General features: G+C 34.2%; 4 protein-coding genes across 12 annotated transcripts in view; 3 read left to right on the forward strand and 1 right to left on the reverse strand.

Moving 5' to 3' along the window:
• LOC136037221 (uncharacterized) overlaps nucleotides 1–1265 on the forward strand; it is a 27853-nt gene extending 26588 nt beyond the window's left edge. Inside the window, exon 8 of the mRNA XM_065719822.1 lies at nucleotides 202–1265. Within this exon, the coding sequence (XP_065575894.1) occupies nucleotides 202–1236 (1035 nt within the window). The 3' untranslated portion in view covers nucleotides 1237–1265. The remainder of the gene's footprint in view (nucleotides 1–201) is intronic.
• A 1142-nt stretch (nucleotides 1266–2407) lies between these two features.
• LOC136037225 (uncharacterized) lies at nucleotides 2408–8126 on the reverse strand. Of its 9 annotated transcripts, none has more exons than XR_010619887.1 (3): nucleotides 7670–7767; nucleotides 5354–5524; nucleotides 2408–3101 (listed from the first exon to the last, which is right to left on the reverse strand). XR_010619887.1 is itself a non-coding variant. In XM_065719829.1 (3 exons), the coding sequence occupies exons 1-3, from the start codon at nucleotides 7948–7950 to the stop codon at nucleotides 2944–2946; spliced, it is 336 nt and encodes a 111-aa protein (XP_065575901.1). In that variant the 5' UTR covers nucleotides 7951–8126; the 3' UTR covers nucleotides 2408–2943. The 9 variants fall into 9 exon arrangements, 3 of the variants coding, with proteins under 3 accessions (XP_065575901.1, XP_065575902.1, XP_065575900.1); XR_010619890.1 differs by having other exon boundaries at nucleotides 7676–7746; XR_010619889.1 differs by having other exon boundaries at nucleotides 7659–7682.
• Nucleotides 8127–9836: 1710 nt separating this feature from the next.
• On the forward strand, nucleotides 9837–20485 carry LOC136037223 (uncharacterized). Its single transcript, XM_065719826.1, has 2 exons — nucleotides 9837–10424; nucleotides 17286–20485. The coding sequence occupies exon 2, from the start codon at nucleotides 18905–18907 to the stop codon at nucleotides 19982–19984; it is 1080 nt and encodes a 359-aa protein (XP_065575898.1). The 5' UTR covers nucleotides 9837–10424; nucleotides 17286–18904; the 3' UTR covers nucleotides 19985–20485.
• On the forward strand, nucleotides 11068–12249 carry LOC136036783 (GATA zinc finger domain-containing protein 4-like). Its single transcript, XM_065719111.1, has one exon. It carries the CDS (start codon nucleotides 11068–11070, stop codon nucleotides 12247–12249), a length of 1182 nt encoding a protein of 393 aa, XP_065575183.1.
• Nucleotides 20486–21373: the final 888 nt, after the last annotated feature.

Here is a 21373-nt window from a genome sequence, read left to right on the forward strand (position 1 = left end):
AATTAAATATGAAAATCATTTTGTAATTTAATTTGAATCTAATACCAGTTGAAATTTTTCCAGCTCGGTTTCAGAACAATAGGCTCTTCTTCATAACAATGGCGAAATCAAACAATTCAGAAATAATGTCTTCTCGGTTTCATAATCAGTGTTTATCCATTGCTTCAAAATACTTCCTAATAATTTTTTTCCCCTTTTTAGACAAGAGTTTCAACCGTATCGAGACGAAATGTACCAAAGGTAGCAGGATATGAAGAAATAGTCACAGAGAGAATGCAGGATTATGATTTTAAAACTCATTTTAGACTTCATAGAAGTACTTTTGATCTTCTCTTAGGAAAAATTAACATAAAGCTACAGAATCAGACAAGACCAACATCAAGATGCTCACCTAACAAGATGCTCCTCATAACTCTATGGATTCTGGCAACCCCAGAGTCCTACAGGTCCGTTGGATGTCGCTTCGGTGTGTGTAAGAAAACAGTGTTCAAAGTCATAAGAAGAACAATTGACGCCATTTACGAAATGGCATCAACAACAATAAAGTGGCCAGGGGCTACAGAAGCACAAAACATAATTTCTGCCAATAGTTCTACTGCTGGCTTTCCAGGGGTTCTTGGTGCTATAGATGGAACCCACATCCCAATCAGAACCCCTCAACATTCTTCGGGAACATATATCAACAGAAAGGGGTTTCACTCTCTCCAATTGCAGGTTGTGTGCCAACATAACCTGAAATTTACTGACTGTAATGTAGGGCAGCCAGGGTCCATGCATGATGCCCGTGTTTTTCGGCATTCAGAAATTTGTACTGACCTACAAAATAGTACTTTATTTTTTCCCGAGGATAGCCATTTAATCGGCGATGCAGCGTACCCACTTTCTGACCGGTTACTAACACCATATAGAGATACGGGTAACCTAACCAGATATCAGGTTAGGTACAACTTTAAACTGTCTTCTACAAGAATGTCTGTTGAAAGGGCGATTGGAATATTAAAGTGTCGTTTTAGAAGACTTAGGTTTTTTGATTCCCCTGACCTTGCATTTATTTCCAAATCAGTAATTGCAGCATGTACCTTGCATAATTTTTGCATTGACGAGAATGATCTCCATTTTGAAAATTCAGAAGAGCTGAGCTCAGGCGGAGCTGCTACAATTAATTCAGAAAATAACATCTATAATTCCACAGTCACTGCCAGAGCAAAAAGGGACCGCATTGCAAGACTTTTGTAATTTTTAAAATAAATAGTTACCGTTTTTTACTTATTAGTAGGTTACTTTCTATGTTTAAACATTTGTTAGCATAATTAATTGTATCACAATCTAATATTAATCAAGAGTAAAGTGGAATTTTCTCTTGAAATTTATTTGAAGATAATTACTTTCATAATAACAGCGTAGACCCGAAATATTCCCAGAAATCATATGGAATAAGATATCAATTTCCCGTTTTCGATGCGTTACCCTGTGAGGTATATCCCTGCCAAACTAAAAAAAAAAAAACAGAGAACCATATTGTAGAAGTTTAAATGCCTTTTAAGTTTTTTAATTCAGAAACCTACGGACATATTTCGCGAGGAACTTTTCTCCAGGGGAGGAGGGGGGTGAAGGGATTGTCTATAGAATTTTCAGCGGGAAGAAAATGTTTGGGAATAATTCCTTTCACTGAAATCAAATTGTCGGGCAATAATTTTTTAATTGGAAAAATTAGAAAAATAAGGTATTTTTAACTTACGAACGGGTGATCGGATCTTAATGAAATTTGATGTTTGGAAGGATATTGTGTCTCATAGCTATTATTTTAAATCCCGACCAGCATTAAGCCTCTGATTTTCCTTTTAAATCAATGTATTGGTTCTTAGAATTTTGCTAGAGCTAATATCATATGAGCTCTTGGTCTCGTCAAAAGTGCCATATGAGCTTTTAACTCTTGTTTATTTATAATAATAGCGAACTTTGTTAGTTTTACACTTCGAAGATAAGAAAAACTACTCATAGAATTTGACAACGCTTTCGCCCATGAAACTTAAACAATTAGAATATTTTGTTCCCAAAAGCCAACTATGCTTTGAAGCAAAATCTAAACCCTATTAAACTTTTCGGTGTTTTTTTTTTTTTGCCACCTGCTACTGCCAAAAATTGCAGATTCACATGAGTCTTTTCAACAAAAATTGGATTGCGGTTTATTTTTTTCACATACATATTGTGCGTAAATTCCTTTTTTTTCCAATTTCCTTAGCTTTTCTCAACTTAAAAAAAAAAAAATCTCAAATTTGGAAAACCATAATTTTTGCAGGGGGTTATTTTCTTTGGGGAAGAGGATAAATGCCTAGAACCAACCCTCATAGGCATGTCAAAACACAATAACGACACTTTTTCCCCTTGTGAGAAAGAAATACTGGAAAAAGGGAACATTACAAATTTAATAAAGAAAAAAGTAAATTCAAATAAAAGTTAAATTTAAGAAATCAACAACTATTCAATTTTTTCAAATATTTTTTTCACTGTTTTTAATGCTTCTTTTTTCACTTCAAGTAATTCAAGCTTTACTTTCATTTTGTCTTGATGAACTTTCATTCTTTCTTGATGAACTTTCTGTTCAAATCGTAATCGTTCCTCATGCCGTAAATTGGCATCATTACTGAGTTGTTGAAATCCTTCTGCGTTGCTAAAACATCGCCGTTTGTTGGCCCTCTTAGGCTCTGCATCTTTACTGCCTACACTTGCTTCTGGCACTGGGCTTGATTGTGATGCAAAGTTACCAGGGGTTCTCAAACTCCCCCTATTCGATGCAGTTATTGCATCAGTGCCCTCTGGCTTAGGGGCCATCAACCCTTTCATTAATTCAAAATGCTCCCAGACTACTTTCCCTGCTCCACTCCTTCCTGCCTTGTCTTTTTGATCCCTGTACTGCCTTTTCAGGTTTTTCATTTTTGTTTGTCATTGTGCTGAAGAGTAATGTATTCCATCTTCTAAGAAAGAAGCAGAGACTCTACTCCAGAAGACAGAATTCACTGGTTTCGATGCTTCCTCCTGCTCTTGATAAAGGGCAACCAGTGTCTCAATATGCTGCCTTGGCCAAGACTTTTTATCATTAGCTGCAAAAAATAAGAATGTTCAAAAATAGACATTCATGGGGAAATCGGGAGGTTGTAGTCAGCAATGGCCCAAATTAGGGAGTTAGGGACCTTCATAACACCGAAAAAGAGACCAGATTGGGATGGCATTTAAGTAACCAGGTTAGTAAACCAAAGAACAGTACCCGTCAGGATCTTCAGGTTAATATAAAAGAAACCATAATTGAACAATCCTTGAAAGTCCATGGAAAAATCTAAACACTGTTGTACCAACTAACTTGCTTATTCAAGTAGTTGATAAAGACTGCCTTGTTACTGCTGTCCTAAAATTCTACCATACTACATTCTTTTTACCATAGCTGAGACTCAAGCAGTCCTATACCTTTTAGTGTACAAGCTGCTCAAACTGTCCAATAGTGACCATGTCATGAAGCTACTGAAGAACCTATGTTTGCTGGTTCCTGTATAGCATGCAGTTAATCTTTAAATTACCTTCCTAGTACCACAAAATGCAATAGTACGAGGTATATTAAAAAAAAATACGTGAAATTTTTGTCACCAAGGCATTGGTAACCGTTTTCTATGACTGTGAAGGAGATTTACTTGTGGACTTTTTAGAAGGTTGAGGGGATGTCTAGATTTCCCTAAAAATAGTGTAAAGGAAGGAAGCATCACACAAAGAAGTTATTTGACACTGAAAAAGGTTATATTGAAAATATATTGTAATTATGGAAATTATTGTATACAGAAAGATCCATTGTAATAGAAAACAATTACAAAATTCGGCTTATTTTTTTAATACCCTTACACTATCAGAAATGTGAACCACATTTAAATGGAACCAGCTGAGTATTCCTGGAAAACGTCAAGTTTACTAAAAAAAGTTTATAATCCATACTTTAGAAAACAATACACAATAGGCACAGAGAACTAGCTGATTGTTCTAACACTGGAATCTTTAAATTAGATTCAAGTTATCTTTAAATTAGACATCCAGAACTGCATTTTTTCCCACCATTTACTTCCAGCGTTCACAATTTGAAAACCCCAGGCCAAATATTCGGATTTTTCTTCACCAAGTCTTATAAACAGAAAAACACTTAACCACTTAACATCAAAACAAAGTATAACAAACTTTAACAACAAAATTTTAATTATTGTCCATTAGGGTTTATAGCACTTGAATATAACATTGCGTTTTATAGGTAAAAATTAAATACTTTTCTTAATTACCCAAGCAAATTAACGGAATTTGCTACAAGAATGATGGTTATATTCCTATATTGCTTTCAAATAGAGGAAATCCCCTTACCAAACTAGTGGGTGAAGTGAGTCTGCTTGAGAACTGTTCTGGATACAAGTTCACCTTCGAATACCAGCAAAAACTGCATTGAATATGCTCAAGACTATCTTCTACCAATTGCAACATTTAAGAAGCGTCTGGCAAGTTATCAACCACTCAAAGTCTATTAAGATACTCCAAAAATAAATGTTAGAATGGCATACTGTTCCATTTTTAATTTCTCACAATATTTTCTGTCATTGTACACTCAAGCTTTTTCTATTCTGTTGTTACTTCTAGTAAAAGGGTAGGAAACGAACACGCCTGGAAGCTTCTGGCATTCAACACAAAGCTCATAAAGAAAGCGCTTAAGCGTGGATCAAAATGAATGAGGTTTCACTGTGCTTGTCCGAAATCCAACAAAAATATGACTCGAACCCCCGAAAAATGGGACAAAATTCTGACATCCTAGAATGAGGCTTCTCGTTTTCTCAAAAATTTATTTACCTTTGGCCTTGCTCTTTTCTATGGGAACAAGTCCAGATTGACTATCCCCTCTTAATTTATCACTTGGGAAATACTTGTACAAGCCCTTTCTCCTCTCTATTTAACATTTAGCTTTTCACCAATATTTCTAGCAGTATTCCTAATTTTCTTCCCTAAGATACAATCAACAGAGAATGTAATGTATATATTATTTATAAGTATTTTACAGACAGAGATACGAAATAAAGAAAACAAAATTCATTAAAACATTTATAGAAAACTTCAGGCTATACACAAATTAATCATACTGGTTCAGGAAATGATTTTATAACCGATAGCCATAAAGAAAAAAAAATTGATGTTCAAAATAGCAACCACAAAATTTAAATAGGAGAAAAGCATACAAAAAGAGAAAACAAGAATTTAAAATATTTACTTGTATTTTTGAAAAACCATGGTAGCAAGAGCAGGCTAATTTAACAAAAACAAATTTTGAACTAATTACCAAATGATAAATCTGAAGCAGGTTCTTCAACAGCAGGTATTTCTTGAACTGTGTCAGCATAAGATGAACTTGGAGTAAATTGATCTGTACAAAATTTATTTGAAATCGGATATAGACTTAAATCTACTCCCCAAGAGACAACATCAGCCATTGGCCATCTTTCAAAAGATGCTAGAAAAAAAGAAATGAGAATTATGAGGACAACCCATTGTGGTTATTTCAACAAAACTGATGGATAAAATTCTGGTTGATTGACTTCTTTCTATCTCAGAAAGGGGTTAGGTTAGGAAAACAAAACTTTCAGGGATGGGTCTACAAGTTAAAGTATGTCCCGGGAAGGTATTTTGAAGTACCTACCTCCACTCCTTCTCCTTCTAGAGGGCCCTGACCTTTGATGACCTTCAAAATATGTGTGTTATAAAAGTGAAACCTTGCAAAATAGATCTTCTGCTTAATTGAAATACCACAAAATTGTTTTCAGCTACATAACTTTGCTCAGTTCCATTTTATAAGGTTTTAAAGATATGCAAATACATTTCCTGAATTTTGAAAAAAAAATTGATATGGCCCAAAATTCTACTCAAATAACAGGAATTGCATTTTCAGAACGAAAGGCAGAGAAAAGGCAACTAATAATTGAAAATTAAGGTAAAATGTTGTTTTGTCAAAATTTCAACAGGTTCATGTAGGCAAATTTCAGGGCCCTCTAGAGGGAGAAGGAGTGGAGGTGGGTACTTTAAAATACCTTCCCGGGACATACTTTAGCCTGTAGACCCATCCCTGAAAGATTCATTTTCCTAACCTAAACCCTTTCTGAGATAAGAAGAAGTCAGTTAACTAGAATTTTACCATATATATATATAAATATATATATATATATATATATATATATATATATATATATATATATATATATATATATATATATAGATTAGGGGGGAGCAGTTGAAGTTCTCTGATACAAACAAATTATAGGTCTATATTAGGATTCAGGATGAAATTAATTCTAAATGTAGGTCTATGTCTAGGCTATTTCATAGCTGTCCCATTAGTGATTTAATCATAAAATTTTAGCTCAGAACTCTACTCAAATAACAGGGATTGCATTTTCAGAACTAAAGGCAGAGAAAAAGCAACTGGTAACTGAAAATTAAGGTAAAATGTTTTTTAGTCAAAATTTCAATAGGTATAGACCTGTCATTTAGGCAAATTTCAGGGCCCTCTAGAGGGAGAAGGAGTGGAGGTGGGTACTTTAAAATATCTTCCTGGGATATGCTTTAGCCTGTAGACTCATCCCAGAATGTTTCATTTTCCTAACCTAATCTAACCCCTTTTCAAGATAGCAAAAAGTCATCAAACAACTAGAATTTTACCATATATATATATATATATATATATATATATATATATATATATATATATATATATATATATATATCATGAAAAGAGAAATCACCAACGCAACAGCACAAATACATAAAAAACAATAATATATATATATATATATATATATATATATATATATATATATATATATATATATATATATATATATATACATATATATATATATACATATAAATATATATATATATAGATTAGGGGGGAGCAGTTTAAGTTCTCTGATACAAACAAATGATAGGTCTATATTAGGATTCAGGATGAAATTAATTCTAAATGTAGGTCTAAGTCTAGGCTATTTCTTAGCTGTCTGATTAGTGATTTAATCATAAAATATTAAATAGATTAAACTATTAGAAAAGCTACTTTTTGTTATCTTAGAGAGAGATTAGGAAAAGTAATGAGTAGAGGGAAAAAATACATCTAAAATTGAGATTGTTTAAATTGAAAATTTAGGGTAAAATAAGAAACAATGGTAATAGGAAATGTGCATTCCCAAGCTCTATTCCTAATAACACACCTTTCTAACTGATAAGAAACCTTTGTTCTGTGCATCAGAGCCTAGCCTACTAGCCTTTGAAAGCTAGGCCTAGCTCTCCAGAAAACCTTAATATTTTATAAGCACAGACAAGATTATGCTACTTACAAACTCCTAAATCTGAAGTAATCTCCAATATAACTGTATTAGTATCCTCTCTGCATATGATTTTATAAGTCTTGTCAGTATGCCTATATTCCATCTGAAATTTCTGAACTGAACTTACAAACTCAATAGACAGTTCAATTGCAAATAGAACTTGAATCCCACCCTCTTCCCAAGGGACTTGATAGGCTTCCTTAGAATTATTAATCATACTACTCCACTATAAACATAGCTTATCTACAAAACCCATAGCTTATCAACAGGTGAGTCACATGCACATGGTCGTCTGACGTCACAATCCTCAAATAATCTTTTTATTTGGGGGTTATAAAGTGCCAGCCCACGGACAAGTAATCAGGCCTTTTTTCGCGTCAACCAAAGAGACTGTTTGAGCTCAACCACTCGGTGTGGTTGAGCTCAACCGCTGTTTTTGCGTGAAACAGTGACAAACCAGGTTGTCATGAAAAGTGATTTTGCGTGAAACAATTGACTGGTTGAACTCTAATTTAACCAGAACTGTCATTGTTTTTAACCGTAGGGTTCTACCATTCATAATTGTTGGTTGATCTTTTCAGGCGTAGATTTCGAAAAGAAGAATTCGTAGGCTATAAATAAGTCTATATAAAATAAGAATTATAAGCTGACAAATAGAATTCTAGCCACGCAAAAGTAAGGTTTAATTTTGTTTTTTTTTTCGTATTAGGGCTATTTGGATAAATGTTGGGTTATATCCTGCAATTTGATTCACATAGGCCTTAGTACAGGAAGTCAAGAGTTTGAATATGCTTTTGAAAACTTATGTAGATACTTGGAAATCTTTGTTTCATCCTTTTGATGCCCTAGACTTGACCTTAGCTTGGTAATTTGGCTTCAGAGATAAAACCTTGATGAAGCAAGACCCTAGTGGTTATAAAGCATTGTTAATCCAATTACTATTCTTACTAGATGCTTCAAGATGTGTTGCATCTTTGTCAGAACTCTTTACATTTCAGCCTTACTCTATAGGGCCATGGATAAATTTTCAGGTCAAACTCTAGTTTGGCTACTGTTTGCTATCTTAGAAATGGGTTAAGTCAGGAAAATAGAACTTCCAGTAATGAATCCAAAGCAAAAAATATGTAAAATTCTAGTTTAGCTAATTTTCATTATCTTGGAAAGGGAATAGGTTACAAGAATGAAACTCAGTAATTAATCCAGGGTCAAAAACACTCTGGGAAGGTACTGCCAGGCTTCTATGTCAACCCTTTTCTGATTTCTAAGTCTTAGATAATTGCTTACTCAAAAGGTCTATAGGCTACCTATACTATTGAAATTTTGACAAAACAAGATTTACCTTAATTTTTAATTATCAGTTTCTTTTTCTCTGGCTTTAGCTCTTAAAATGCAATTCCTTTTATTTGAGTAGCATTTTAAGCCATATCAATATTTTTTTTTTCAAAATTTAGGAAATGTCTTTGCATATCTTTAAAACCTTATAAAGTGGATTGAGGAAAGCTGTGAAACAGTTTCTTTGTACTCCATGTAAGCAGACCTTCCCAGAACATACTTTAGCCTTTAGACCCATCCCTGAAAGTTTTTTTTTTCAATCTCACCCCCTGATGCTCTTTTACACATTGTATAAATTGTGAAGAAATGCCTCCCCCCTTGCTAAAAGTCTTAGAAGTATCTTATATCAAAATACACCTGATACAGTTTAATTTTTTAGAGATGACACAGAATAGCATTAAAGCTGAGTATTTGCTTTGCAAGAAATGTGTCCCTTCTGTTGTAAAGCATTTTGGATAGACACTAATCTAACCATGGACATATTGCTGTTGCAAATGGTTTTGCTTAAAATGGTTTGGAAAACAAATAGCAAATGTAAATTTGCTTTTTTATCATTATTTAAGACTAGAATATCACAAAGCTATGCAATCACATTGCTTGTTGTATCTTAAGTAAATACAATCCCTGATGGAGTTTTGTTGATACCTGTCTTAAAATTAATTTGTCTAAATAAAATATATTGTTTATGGGACAGTAGAGAAAAGCAACAACCATGAATTGAGTTTTTTTCAATATTTCTTTTTTCAAATAATAGTTCTCTGGTCACATTTGTGTTCCTTGCTAAGTTGTTGGCACTCTGGTTTGGGAATCCTTTGTCCAAGGGGTACAGGTTTAATTCCTGGCATTGCTAGTGTATTGGGTTTTTACCAGCTAAGTATTCACCATGCTAGTTTGCATCTTAAGTAAAGCAATCCCTGCTGGAGCTTTGTTGACACCTGCCTTACAATAACTTGTCTAAGTAAAATACAATGTGAATTGAAGATTAGTGAAAATGGCTGTAAATCCATCTTGTTTTTTTTTCAATATTTTTTTTTTAATAGTTGTTCTACTCTGGTTGTTATAATGTTCTTGGCTAAGTGGAAAGCACTCTTAGTAAGAAATCCTTTTGTAACATATAGACCAGCCCCCTCCCCTCTATAAAATTCAGGACCAAATCCCTCATTCACATCCCCTTAGAAATCCTCAAATATAGGACCAAATCTCTCATCCATACTCTCCTAGGAACTCTTAAATTCAGGACTAAATTTCTCAGTCACACCCCTTTAGTAAATTTCAATTTGAAATATGTTTGAATAAAATCATTTAGAATTTAACAGTTACTAAATTTAACAAGTCTGCATAATCCTACGCAGTTAAGCTACGTGCATTTAGATAAGTGAAAGGTTACTTAACAAGTCAAGTAACCAGTTATTCTGACCTATGGGTTTTTCTCAAAATTAAAAGAGAAATCCTTGCCAGCTTTTGGATGCAAGACTAGTCACATGATTAAATATTACCAATAGTAGTGGAGGTCAACTTCCACAGGTCACTAAGCCTGTCTGGCGGGTGTTTGTTCATAGAAATCGCGCGTTGGATATATGAGCCCAATGCAAGGGCGAATAGTTAGTTTTATGGAAGGATTCGAATGCATTAGATCAATTTCTCATGTTCACCTTTTAGTGCAATAAGACATTGAAGCTATTTTGTCAATAGTTGTATATTGTAAGTAAATAAACCTTATTGTATTTAATCATCTTCTGTCTATGTATTAGGGCATCAGGTACAGTTCCTCTAGCTTTCAGGCACGGTCCCAAGGGAATCTATATTTGTTTCAAGAGACCTCGAACAACACCGAGATGGTTCTGTCTCCCAGGTTACCGGGGATTCTATACGAAGCCTTTTTATTTTATTAATAATTTAGCTCCCATATCCACATCAAACTATTAAGACTTAGAAAAGTCGCAAGCAACTCAAACCCCCTTTAAGATAAAAGCACAACACAAACTAATTATTTAACTAAACCACCCCGTAACATATGGCGCGGTCGGGTAAAGAAAGCAGAAAAAGGAACCGAAAGTACCTACGCAATTAATGCCCACTAACATAGACAAGTATGATTACTTACATTTTATTTTTTTTTATTTTTAAGTGCAGTGCAATTTTACCTAGCTTTTTGAATTTTTAGGTGCAGTGCGATTTTATTTCTATTTTTGCATTTTTTCTTATATATAGGTATACCCCATTCAAAAATATCAAAATCTTTAAGAAACTAAAATAAAACAGTAATAAAATTAAAAAAAAAAAAATTGAGATTATTTTAAACCGCATATTTAAAAAAAAAAATAAAAAAAAAAATACAATAAATATGGAACAAGAACAAGATGAAATATTAAAAGCGCAACAAATTATTGCAACTTCGGTAGAAATTGCAAAATCATTACCAGAATATGAAGGAGATACGGACGTTGATCAATTCAACATCCATTTAGGGCAATTTGTGGAAATGACAAGAATTGACCTAAAAGTATTAAAAAATATGTTACTTTTAAGACTGAAAGGACAGGCGCTAACATTTCTAAAACAAATCGAAAACTCGATAGGTACAGAAGCAACCTCAACCATTAACTCAATAGAATTATTGCAACAGGCCTTCCAAAAAAGATTCATTGACACAAGTTCATTGAATAAACTAAAACATGGCCTAGTTACTTTCGAACAGACCCAAAACGTTCGTGAGTACTTGCATAAGGTTAGAATCGCAACAGAAGCGCGATACGGTCCAGGAGAAGGGGAATTATATGAAAAAATCATACTAAATGCATTTAAACAGGGACTAAACCCAAAGTTATACCGCCTTTTGATAGCTAAAAATATTGATAACCTAGAACTAGCAGTTCAGGAAATAGAAAGAGCCGTAGAAATTGATTCGATTGTCCTGCAGCATCAAAAAATGTCAATAAATGCTGTAGAAAGCAAAGCCCCTGTAAGATCAAGGGATTCCTCTCCGCGATTTTTCTCCCGAGAATCATCGCCCAAACCTGTTCGAAATCAAATTCGAACCACCACACCACCAAGACAAGTACGTTTTGCCCCCAATAATCAATTAAGGGCACAAACTAACAATGAACCATTAAGGTGCTACACATGTAACCGATTAGGACACATCGCAAGAAATTGTTTTGCAAACAATAATAATCGACCAAACATTAGGGGAACGGGTAACCGTTTGTCCAGGGGGACAAACTATAGTGGGTACGTCCCAAGAGGTGATCGAGGAAACACCTTTGTAACAGGAGGTAATTATCCCACCCAAAGTCGAAATTTTCAACGCAATGCATATCAATATCGAGGAGGGTATCGTGGAAGAACAAATCAACCCAGTAATAGTTGGAACAGAAATACAAGAGAAAATTACATCAGCCGACGGCAGCCATATAATAGCTCCATCTCAAGTAATAACCAAGGAACCCAAAACAGAACAAATGAAAATTCTACATCTAACATCTGGGAATCCCAGGGAAACGATATAAGCCCCCAAAATTCGTAGGACCAAAATTTGGTGGCAAGATAATTTATAGGTCCCCCCCAGTAATAATACCATTTTTAAGTGCAAATAATAATAAGATGTTACCAGTATTTGAAAATTTCAACGCAGGGAATATTTATTTCTCAGCCCTTATAGATTCAGGAGCAACAGTAAATGTGATAAATTCATCAGTATTTAATAAATTACCCAACTATATTAAACGACGAATGAGCAATATCTGTCCCAATTTATCAAGTGTAACCGGACACGACCTGGATGTGAAAGGCACTGTGTATCTAGCCTTGCGCAAGGATAACAGAAATTTTTATACTCGATTTATAGTTTGTAAAAATTTTCCATACGAAGCGATAATAGGCGCAAATTTTTTAAAATCAAATAAAATATTATTAGATGTAGTAAATTCAAAGTTTATCTACCCGACGGATACCATATCGATGATAAATAACATACAAGCAAACAAAGTAAGGGAAAATATAGGTAACATGAAAAAGTATAGAAACAAACAAATTCAAGAAATTTGTTATTTATGGAAAAAACTTGAAAAAATAAAAATTCCAGAAAAAAACCCAGCGGAGAATCTTCTAAATTCAATAAAAGAAGAAAATAACGAAAAATATTATGGATTTGTAGTGCGTAAAACAAAAATTCCCCCTAAATCCATGCAGAGGGTCCAAATATCACAAATGTTAGAACCAGTTAACGATAAAAATGAAATTTGGGTAGCATCACCGTCGGAAAATCTCCCGAAATATGTAGTTTGTGAGGAACAAATTATAAATTACGAAAAGGGAGAAGGTTACATTTGGGTAACGAACACCCACGAAAACGACCTAATTACCCTAAGTAAAGGTACATGTTTAGTAGAGATACAGGTAGTATCGGAATCCGACATTAATAATTGGAAAAAATTGGAAAAAAACTACGTGAATAATATTAATGTTTACGTTGACAGAGAATATCCACTGACGCGATCTCAATTCCTTGAGAAATTCGAACTAAGTCACATAACCGACGTGTCATTAAAACAAAAATTATGCGACTTATTATGGAAATATAAAGATGTCTTTTCGACATCTGAAGATGACATAGGACTTATCCCATTTTATGAACACGCAATACAAACCACAGGGCCGCCAGTTGCAAAACAACCATACAGAATTCCTTATAAACATAAGGAATGGCTAATAAACAAAATACATGAACTCGAAAAAAATCAAATCATAAGGCCAAGCATAAGCCCATACTCTGCCCCCGTTATTTTAGTCCCGAAAAAGAATAATGATCTTAGACTAGTGGTAGATTATAGAGCTTTAAATAAACAAGTAGTAAGTGACAAATTTCCCCTACCTAGAATAGACGAAATTCTAGACTCAATATCAAATAAAAATAAAATATTTACTTCCCTAGATTTGACACAAGGATATCATCAAGTAAAAATAGCTGAGGGCGATGTTTTTAAAACAGCTTTTTCAACAACAGAATGTGGTTCTTATGAATACTTAAGAGTACCATTTGGACTAAAAACTAGTTCGAGTGCATTGTGTAGACCCCTCCTTCATTTACTAAGAGGCCTAAATAACATAATTCATTTTGTTGATGACGTCATAGCTATGGACAAAGACGCGGAGGACCATTTAGAGACACTAGCAAAAGTGTTTGGGAAATTTAGAGAAGGCAATTTAAAATGTAGACCAGAAAAAGTAAATCTTTTTCAAACAAAACTAAAATTTTTAGGAGTAGTTGTAACGCAAGGACAAATTTCCCCAGACCCTGAAAAAATAAAATCCGTTAAAAATATAAAGCCCCCCCAAACAATTAAACAATTACGAGGAATCTTAGGATTAATGAGCTATTTCCGAAAATTTATAAGAGATTACGCACAAGTTGCAAAACCTTTAACGGACCTCACGAGAGGCAACCCACAAAAAATTGTGTGGTCTAATACAGCTCAGAATGCATTAGGTCATTTAAAAAAGGCTCTAACCTCAGAACCTATTTTATCGCTACCTGACTTCCAAACAGGACAATTCGTTGTTACAACAGATGCCTCAAACAAGGGAATTGGGGCGATCCTCTCCCAAATAATAAATGGGGAAGAAAGAGTGATAGCGTACGCTTCTCGCACCTTAACTTCTGGAGAAAGTAATTATTCTGCTACACAGCTTGAATTATTATCAATTATACACCATTTGGACAAGTTCAGACATTATTTGGTAGGCAGAAAATTTAAACTGCGTTCAGACCACAAAAGCTTGCAATATCTGCAAACTTTCAAAAAGCCAACGGGAATACTCGCGAGATGGATTTTGAAAATCCAAGACTTAGATTATGAATTTGAACATCTTAAGGGAAAACAAAATGCCCCATGTGATTATCTAAGTAGATTTCCAGATAATACCCCAGTAGAAAATGAAAATGAAGAAGTCAACACAATAAAAGCAAAGTATGTTCCAAGAAAGAAAGGTTTAAAAATGAAATCGGCTGAGAATAATTCGGTTGAGAAGGAACAGAAAGACAGCCCACTTTCCTTGAATTCTATAAAAATATATCAAAAGAAAGATAATACTTGTGCTGCTCTAATAGAATATTTCTTATATGATAAAGAGTTACCTGATGAAATGAAATCTTTTAAAAAAGAAATTGATAACTATTATTATGATTTCGACGAAAAAATACTATGTAGGATAATAACCGATACTGATAAAAGAAATCAAACTTCCGTTATACCAGTTTTACCCCAAATTCTGGAAAAACCCGCTTTTGAATTTTTTCATTCTGAAGTAGGTGGTCATTTGGGAATAGATAAGACATTCCATAGATTAAAACAATACTTTTTCGTTACTTCAGCCTTAACAAAGTTAAAGAATTATGTTAATAATTGTGAAACCTGTAATTTAAGAAAAAATCCCCAAGTCTACCCGAATCCAACGATAGGAAAAACGCCTACGGCCCGGTTTCCATTTGACATAGTTTCTTTTGATTTATATGGTACAAGTGGAGGATTACCCACTTCTAATGAAGGACATACCTGTGTACTGTCAGTAATTGATCATTTTTCTGGTTTCACTTTTGCTAAACCATTAAAAAATCAAAGCGCCTATACAACGTCGAAAGCTCTCGCTAAAATATTCCTTAATTTCGGTATCCCTAATACAGTATTAAGCGATAACGGCCCTAATTTTGTATCGAAAGTAACCAAGGATTTAATGTCTTTCCTTCAAATAAATAAATTGGTATCGACCCCCTATCATCCACAGGCCAATGGGAAAATCGAGAACAGACACAAACTATTTTCTAATATTTTAAGTATTTATACGAAAGAAAATCGCAGGGATTGGCATGATACCTTGCCTTATTTAACAAATGTTATAAATACAGCTTACTCCCAGGTCATTCGCGATAACCCATTTTATATATTATTCGGACGAGACTTTAGAATCCCTTATAATGAAATTATAGAGTCACGACAATTTTATAATGATTCTCAAGATTATAAACAAGAATTTATCAATAGAATGAGGAAAACTTATAAACTTGTAAAACAAGAAATAGAAAGATCAAAAAGAAAGCAAGAAGCAAAAAATATTCCTAACGTCAAGGGTAAACTCGATTTCCAAGTAGGAGATTGCGTTTACGTAAAAAACGAAAACAAATCGGACGGCAAGAAACTTTCGGACCGGTACCTAGGACCGTTAAGAATAATTAAGAGGTATGATAATAATGTTACATATAAACTATTAAAACCAAAAACAGGAAAAATTTATAAAACCCATGTTAGTCGTATAAAAAGGGCAAAATTCACAGAAACATGGACCCCTCAACCTTCAACATCAAATACCTCGGAGGACGAAAATCAACCACCTCGCTCTAGATTAAGTGAGCTTAAACCTTTTAATTTCAAACAAGGATATTTTGAAAACAGTAGTGACGAAGAAAAATTTAATGAATTTCTAACCATGACAAATATGGTTACCCCCCCAAAAAGTACCCCCGTTACGCGGAGACGGAGGAATAGCGATTCTTCCTCCAGTGAAGAATCAGAAGAATTGGACTATACAATTTCTCCACAAACGCAATTTTTCCCGGATCGAATTTCGACACCTTTTCCACCAAAACGTTTCCCCGATGATTTGGTAAACCCTGTCACACCAATAGACAGACCCTTTTCATTACAAGATGAATTAAATAAGGCTATACAGACCCCTGGTGACATAGAGTCAGAAAATGTCTACCAACCGCAACAAACATTGCGGGAGGCCATGGATCTTATTAATTACCCAATTAAAACTAGACAAAGTACACTTGATACTTGTCCAGCTACAGATGAACAACAATATCACGATATAACCGTCTCAAAGGCAAAACCAAAGGACTGGGTATCTTGGAAGGAAACCTTAATACAAACACTTCCTCACCCCCCGGAAGACATGGCTTTCAAGCAGTGGAGGCACCCCAGTAAGACATTTGAATCCTCCCAAAGCTCCCAAGAATCGTTCAATTCTCCCGAGTCCAAAGATCAACAGGACGAGTCAATCAATAAACCCTCCACTTCACGAGGTGAAGAAATTTACGAAGGTCGAGCTGGATCTACACCTAAATCTCAAACTTCTACTTCAAGAGAACCAGATACTAAATCTACAACTAGTTCCTCAGATACTGAGAGTGAATCAGGCACAAATGAGCCCAAAGATGTGGAAGGAACAAGACCACAGAGTGCAACTGCCCAGGCTAAAAAGGCACAAATTAAAGGTCAAAAATTTCTTAAAAAACAATATAAAAAGTTTGACTTGATATCGCTAGCGAAGCCAAAGAAAAAAACCGAGTCTACCGAAGAGAAGATAACAACAAGGTCAGGCCGAGTTGTCAAAAAACCAGATAAATTAGATTATTAATAAAAGAAAAATAAAAATTTACCAGTCCTAAATAAAAAAAAAAAAAAAATAATAATAAAATAATCATTTTTTTGCTAATTGTCAATTAATTACGCTAAGAAACCATCCCGTAATAAAACACCCTTAAAAGAAAGTACCTTTCAGGAAGGCTGAAAGACTCCAAGTGAAAAATTGGCCTATCTTCAAAGAGTGCTCATTATTCTAAGTGAGTTCAAAATCACATTTTTGCTAAGATTAACCGCATGAGTGCAACTGCTTCATTAACATTTTTCTTAAAATAATTCCTTTAAGTTAAGGATTATCTTAAGGGTTAAAATTAAAACTGCCCCATCGACTAAACGTTTCGCCAGATAAGTAGGCGAGACACTTCCTGATTCTTAAAAAACTTTAATTTCTCTAATAATATAACCCGTAGCTTTGGTAAACTATATTACCACAAGTATAACTCAGCTGTAACATAACGTTGATTAGAAAGCTTATTAATATTGCTAAACCTTACGCATAGACGACGATTTAGGTTTCGAAACTAGAATTACATTCGAAATTACAAGAAAGTCTACTATACACACAACCTGAGATTAAACGACAACGGACGCCCTTGCGGGTTGTGGTGGAAAAGCTTAGCGTGTTTCAGCTTGCTTTTCCGCATACAACTTGAGAGGACCCCTTGAAAGCTACTTCTTCAGTGTTACAGCCAGTGATAAAGTGAACAAGTGGAAATTATAATCCAAATTCCCCAAGAACCAATAGTCGGTGGTTGGTGCGGATACTGCGTACGAGCCTTGTCCGGGTTCGTACGCTGTATCGGTACGAATTACCGATTGCCGTTCCTTCGTTGCTTTAACCAAGGCTGTACCAACCAATGCTTCCCATTATATAGAATATTCGCCCGTTTTTGAACGAATTTGAGTAAAAATCCATGTACATTGTATTTCTCCACTTTTTACTTGACGTTTCTAATTTGTAACTTGCAAAATTTCTCGCTTCCGATTTCCCCAAGTTATTGAATCCCTCTTAAATTATTAACTACCCCATTTACCACCAAAATATGTCCAAAGCCACTATAGATACAGAATTTATTTCAATTATCCATGCTAAGGAAAACATTATATATGCGGCCGCGATTTTAGTGCAGGATAAGAATGGTAAAGAGGTGTATGCTGAAACATGGTACCTCAATTACGATTTAACAAAATTTGAACCTCATACATATAGATTTGGCTTAAAATTAGCGAATACTCCTAAATATCAACCCGCGAGAGGAGAAGTAAAAATAAAATATTCAAATAAAAATAAGAAAGGAAAAAACTTGACAAGCCTTCAACTATTAATAAGAAAACTACAACAAAAATTTAATATAAGCTATTGGTTTTGCAAGGGCCCAAATCAAACTGATCTACTTTTAATTGATAAATGTAGACCACCGAAAATTTGTTATAAGATTGAGGAAAATGAAAATTGTATTAAGTACGAGGGAGTTCACCACCCCTTAGATGAAATCCGACATTACGCCAAATTTATGTATGATCCAATGTCCCAAAATTACGCAGTAAGGGGAAATAACATTTTCTTAAAGAGAAAAAAATCGGTAGAAGCAAAAAAAGACGCATATAAAGGTAAATTAAAATCAAAAAAATTCAAACAATAAACAAAATCTACAATTTTTTTTTAGACGAATCACCAAAAGGACTCAAGGCGGAAAAAGGTAATTACTCATTAGATAATTAGCCTGCTTATACGTGTGACTAATACTAACCAGGAAAATGCCGAGACAAAGAACCTTAAGTAATACCGACAACCTAGAACCCGACCAAGACCTGATGTTTGCGAGACCAGAATTTTGGATTTCAAATAAAACCCTAAGTTTACCAAACCTCTCAGTAATAGACTATGAACTACGGGAAATAATCTTCGAATCCGCAATAACTAATGCAGTAAGGAACTTGGAATATAATACCTTATATTCATTATTGCAAGTTCCCGTTATTTTTAACGAGGATCTCCTAATACACGGAATAATCATCCTATTATACGGATCATTTTCACTGGAAATATTGAGCAAAGATTACGATTATAGGCACAAGAATGCTGCATACACCTTCGCAGCCCTACTCCGAGCGATGCCCCCCGTTGCGTATCCTTTAATAGCATCTTTAATACGCGAAAATTTTTGGCATATAGAACAAGAATCAGGTTTCAAAATAATATGGCCCTTAAAGTTTCTGGACTTACTACTAAATGTGAATTACAAAATTGTGGAAGATGAAAATATATTGTTGGGAATATATGAGCACTATTTGAGATACAGTACTAATTTTGACCCAATAATTGTAAAAAATTCATCCCATTATATTTATGATGAACAGTATATGGAGTTAATAAGTGTAACGAGAAAATTCTATAAGAATGATGAAAATTTTGGATCAAAAATTTTGCCAGATAAAGACATCATTGTGTATGAGAAATTCCTAGACACAGCTAGTCCACTATGCTTTCGTAAGGAATTGACTTATAAAATAATTCACACGACCTCAGATGAACTCAGTCTAAAAGATCTATGCAGGAAGAAAATACGGCAAATATTAAGAAAAACGGACATTAATTATTCCATGCAAAGCCTCTATATTCCCACTTTCCTAAAGAAATACATAATGTACATGGAAAACGGCCCTGGAATCAACGAAAAGGACTTCCAGTTAACATTTAAAACCCCCTACCTTTTAAAGTCACAGTGCAATTTACTGGCCAACAGTGGGCCAATTTTAAGAATAACAGAAAATTATGAACTAGACGGTCCCTTTTTACCCTTTACCACCCTTATTTTTTCCTCCCCCCTTATGTAACTTTTCTAATTTGTAGACAAGGAAGAACCGTGTAAAATAAATGAAAAATTTGGTTGGCAGAGAATAGAAACCAATACCTTAATAAACACGTCATACGCGATTCTAGAAGAAACCAGTACCAAGGTAACCGCCAATTAACTTACTAACCTGCTTATAACTAACAAAAATTGAAAAAAAAATATCATGCCATTAAAAAGAACCTTAAGTTATCCCAACCTTACTAGGTTGAGGAATGGGGACAGTTTTGATATAAAAACTAGAACCATAAAAACTCCCCCCAGATACCTCAAAAACCGAACAGCTTGGTTTCCATGTAAAACACAAAGTTTGCCAAATTTGTCAAAAATTGAACACAAATTATTAGACCAAGATTTCGAAAATGCCGTTAAAAAAGCAACAAGAGAATTACAATACCGAACTCTCTATCTACTTCTCGAAATTCCTGTAAGCATCACTAATAAGTTGATAACAAGAATTTTGATCATCTTGTTATTTTGTTCATTTACACGCAAGATGAGAAAAGAAGACTTCCAGTACAAACAGCAACTTGCGTCTCGGACTTTTACGATCTTACTTAACAAAATCCCCCTCAAAAAATACCCTCTAGTTGCAACATTGATCAGCGAAAATTTTTGGAGAATCTATAATGACGGAGGCTATACAATCATATGGCCTCTCAGATTTTTGTCAATATTGATAAAAAGAAATACAAATGTCTTGTTGGAAAAACCAAGCATACTAAACAAAATTTATAAAGACTACAAGAACCATTATTCAGCTAGTAATTTGATAAGAAACGGCCGAAAATTCCATATTTATGAACCAGATTACAATGAACTGAAACAAATAATCTTTACCTGTAGTGAATACGATGACAACTTTGCGTCAAAAATAGCGCCTCAAACAGATATAATCGTATTTGAAAAATTAATGAACTGTAAGGACCCCCTATTTTTCCATAAAATATTAATTTTCAAAGTAATCCATAACGTGTCAGGACTCTTAACCTTAAAAGAACAGTGCAGAAGGCACGTCCGACTTCTTATGCGGAAAAGAAATATAAATTATACCCTGTGGAGCCTTCAAATACCTAAAAATTTGCAAAAATATCTTATGTTCGCGGAAGACAATTCAGAAAATAAAGGTCAAATATCTGGATTAACCTTTTGGTCAGCTCCTATTCCTAGATCAAAAGATTTTTTAACATATATAGGCGGACCAATTTTCAACGTGCAAAATAATTTCGACATCAATTGTGGAACAAAACTATCTACTTTACAAAAATTTTAAACCTCTGAGTAAAAACAGCTAATCCCACGAAATTATCCATGAAAACATGCCTAACTCCACCCAATAATTATTAATATAACCCAATTTAATTTTTTTTAG

This window comes from Artemia franciscana, chromosome 16 (assembly GCF_032884065.1).
Source record: "Artemia franciscana chromosome 16, ASM3288406v1, whole genome shotgun sequence".
In the NCBI taxonomy this organism is placed as follows: domain Eukaryota; kingdom Metazoa; phylum Arthropoda; class Branchiopoda; order Anostraca; family Artemiidae; genus Artemia; species Artemia franciscana.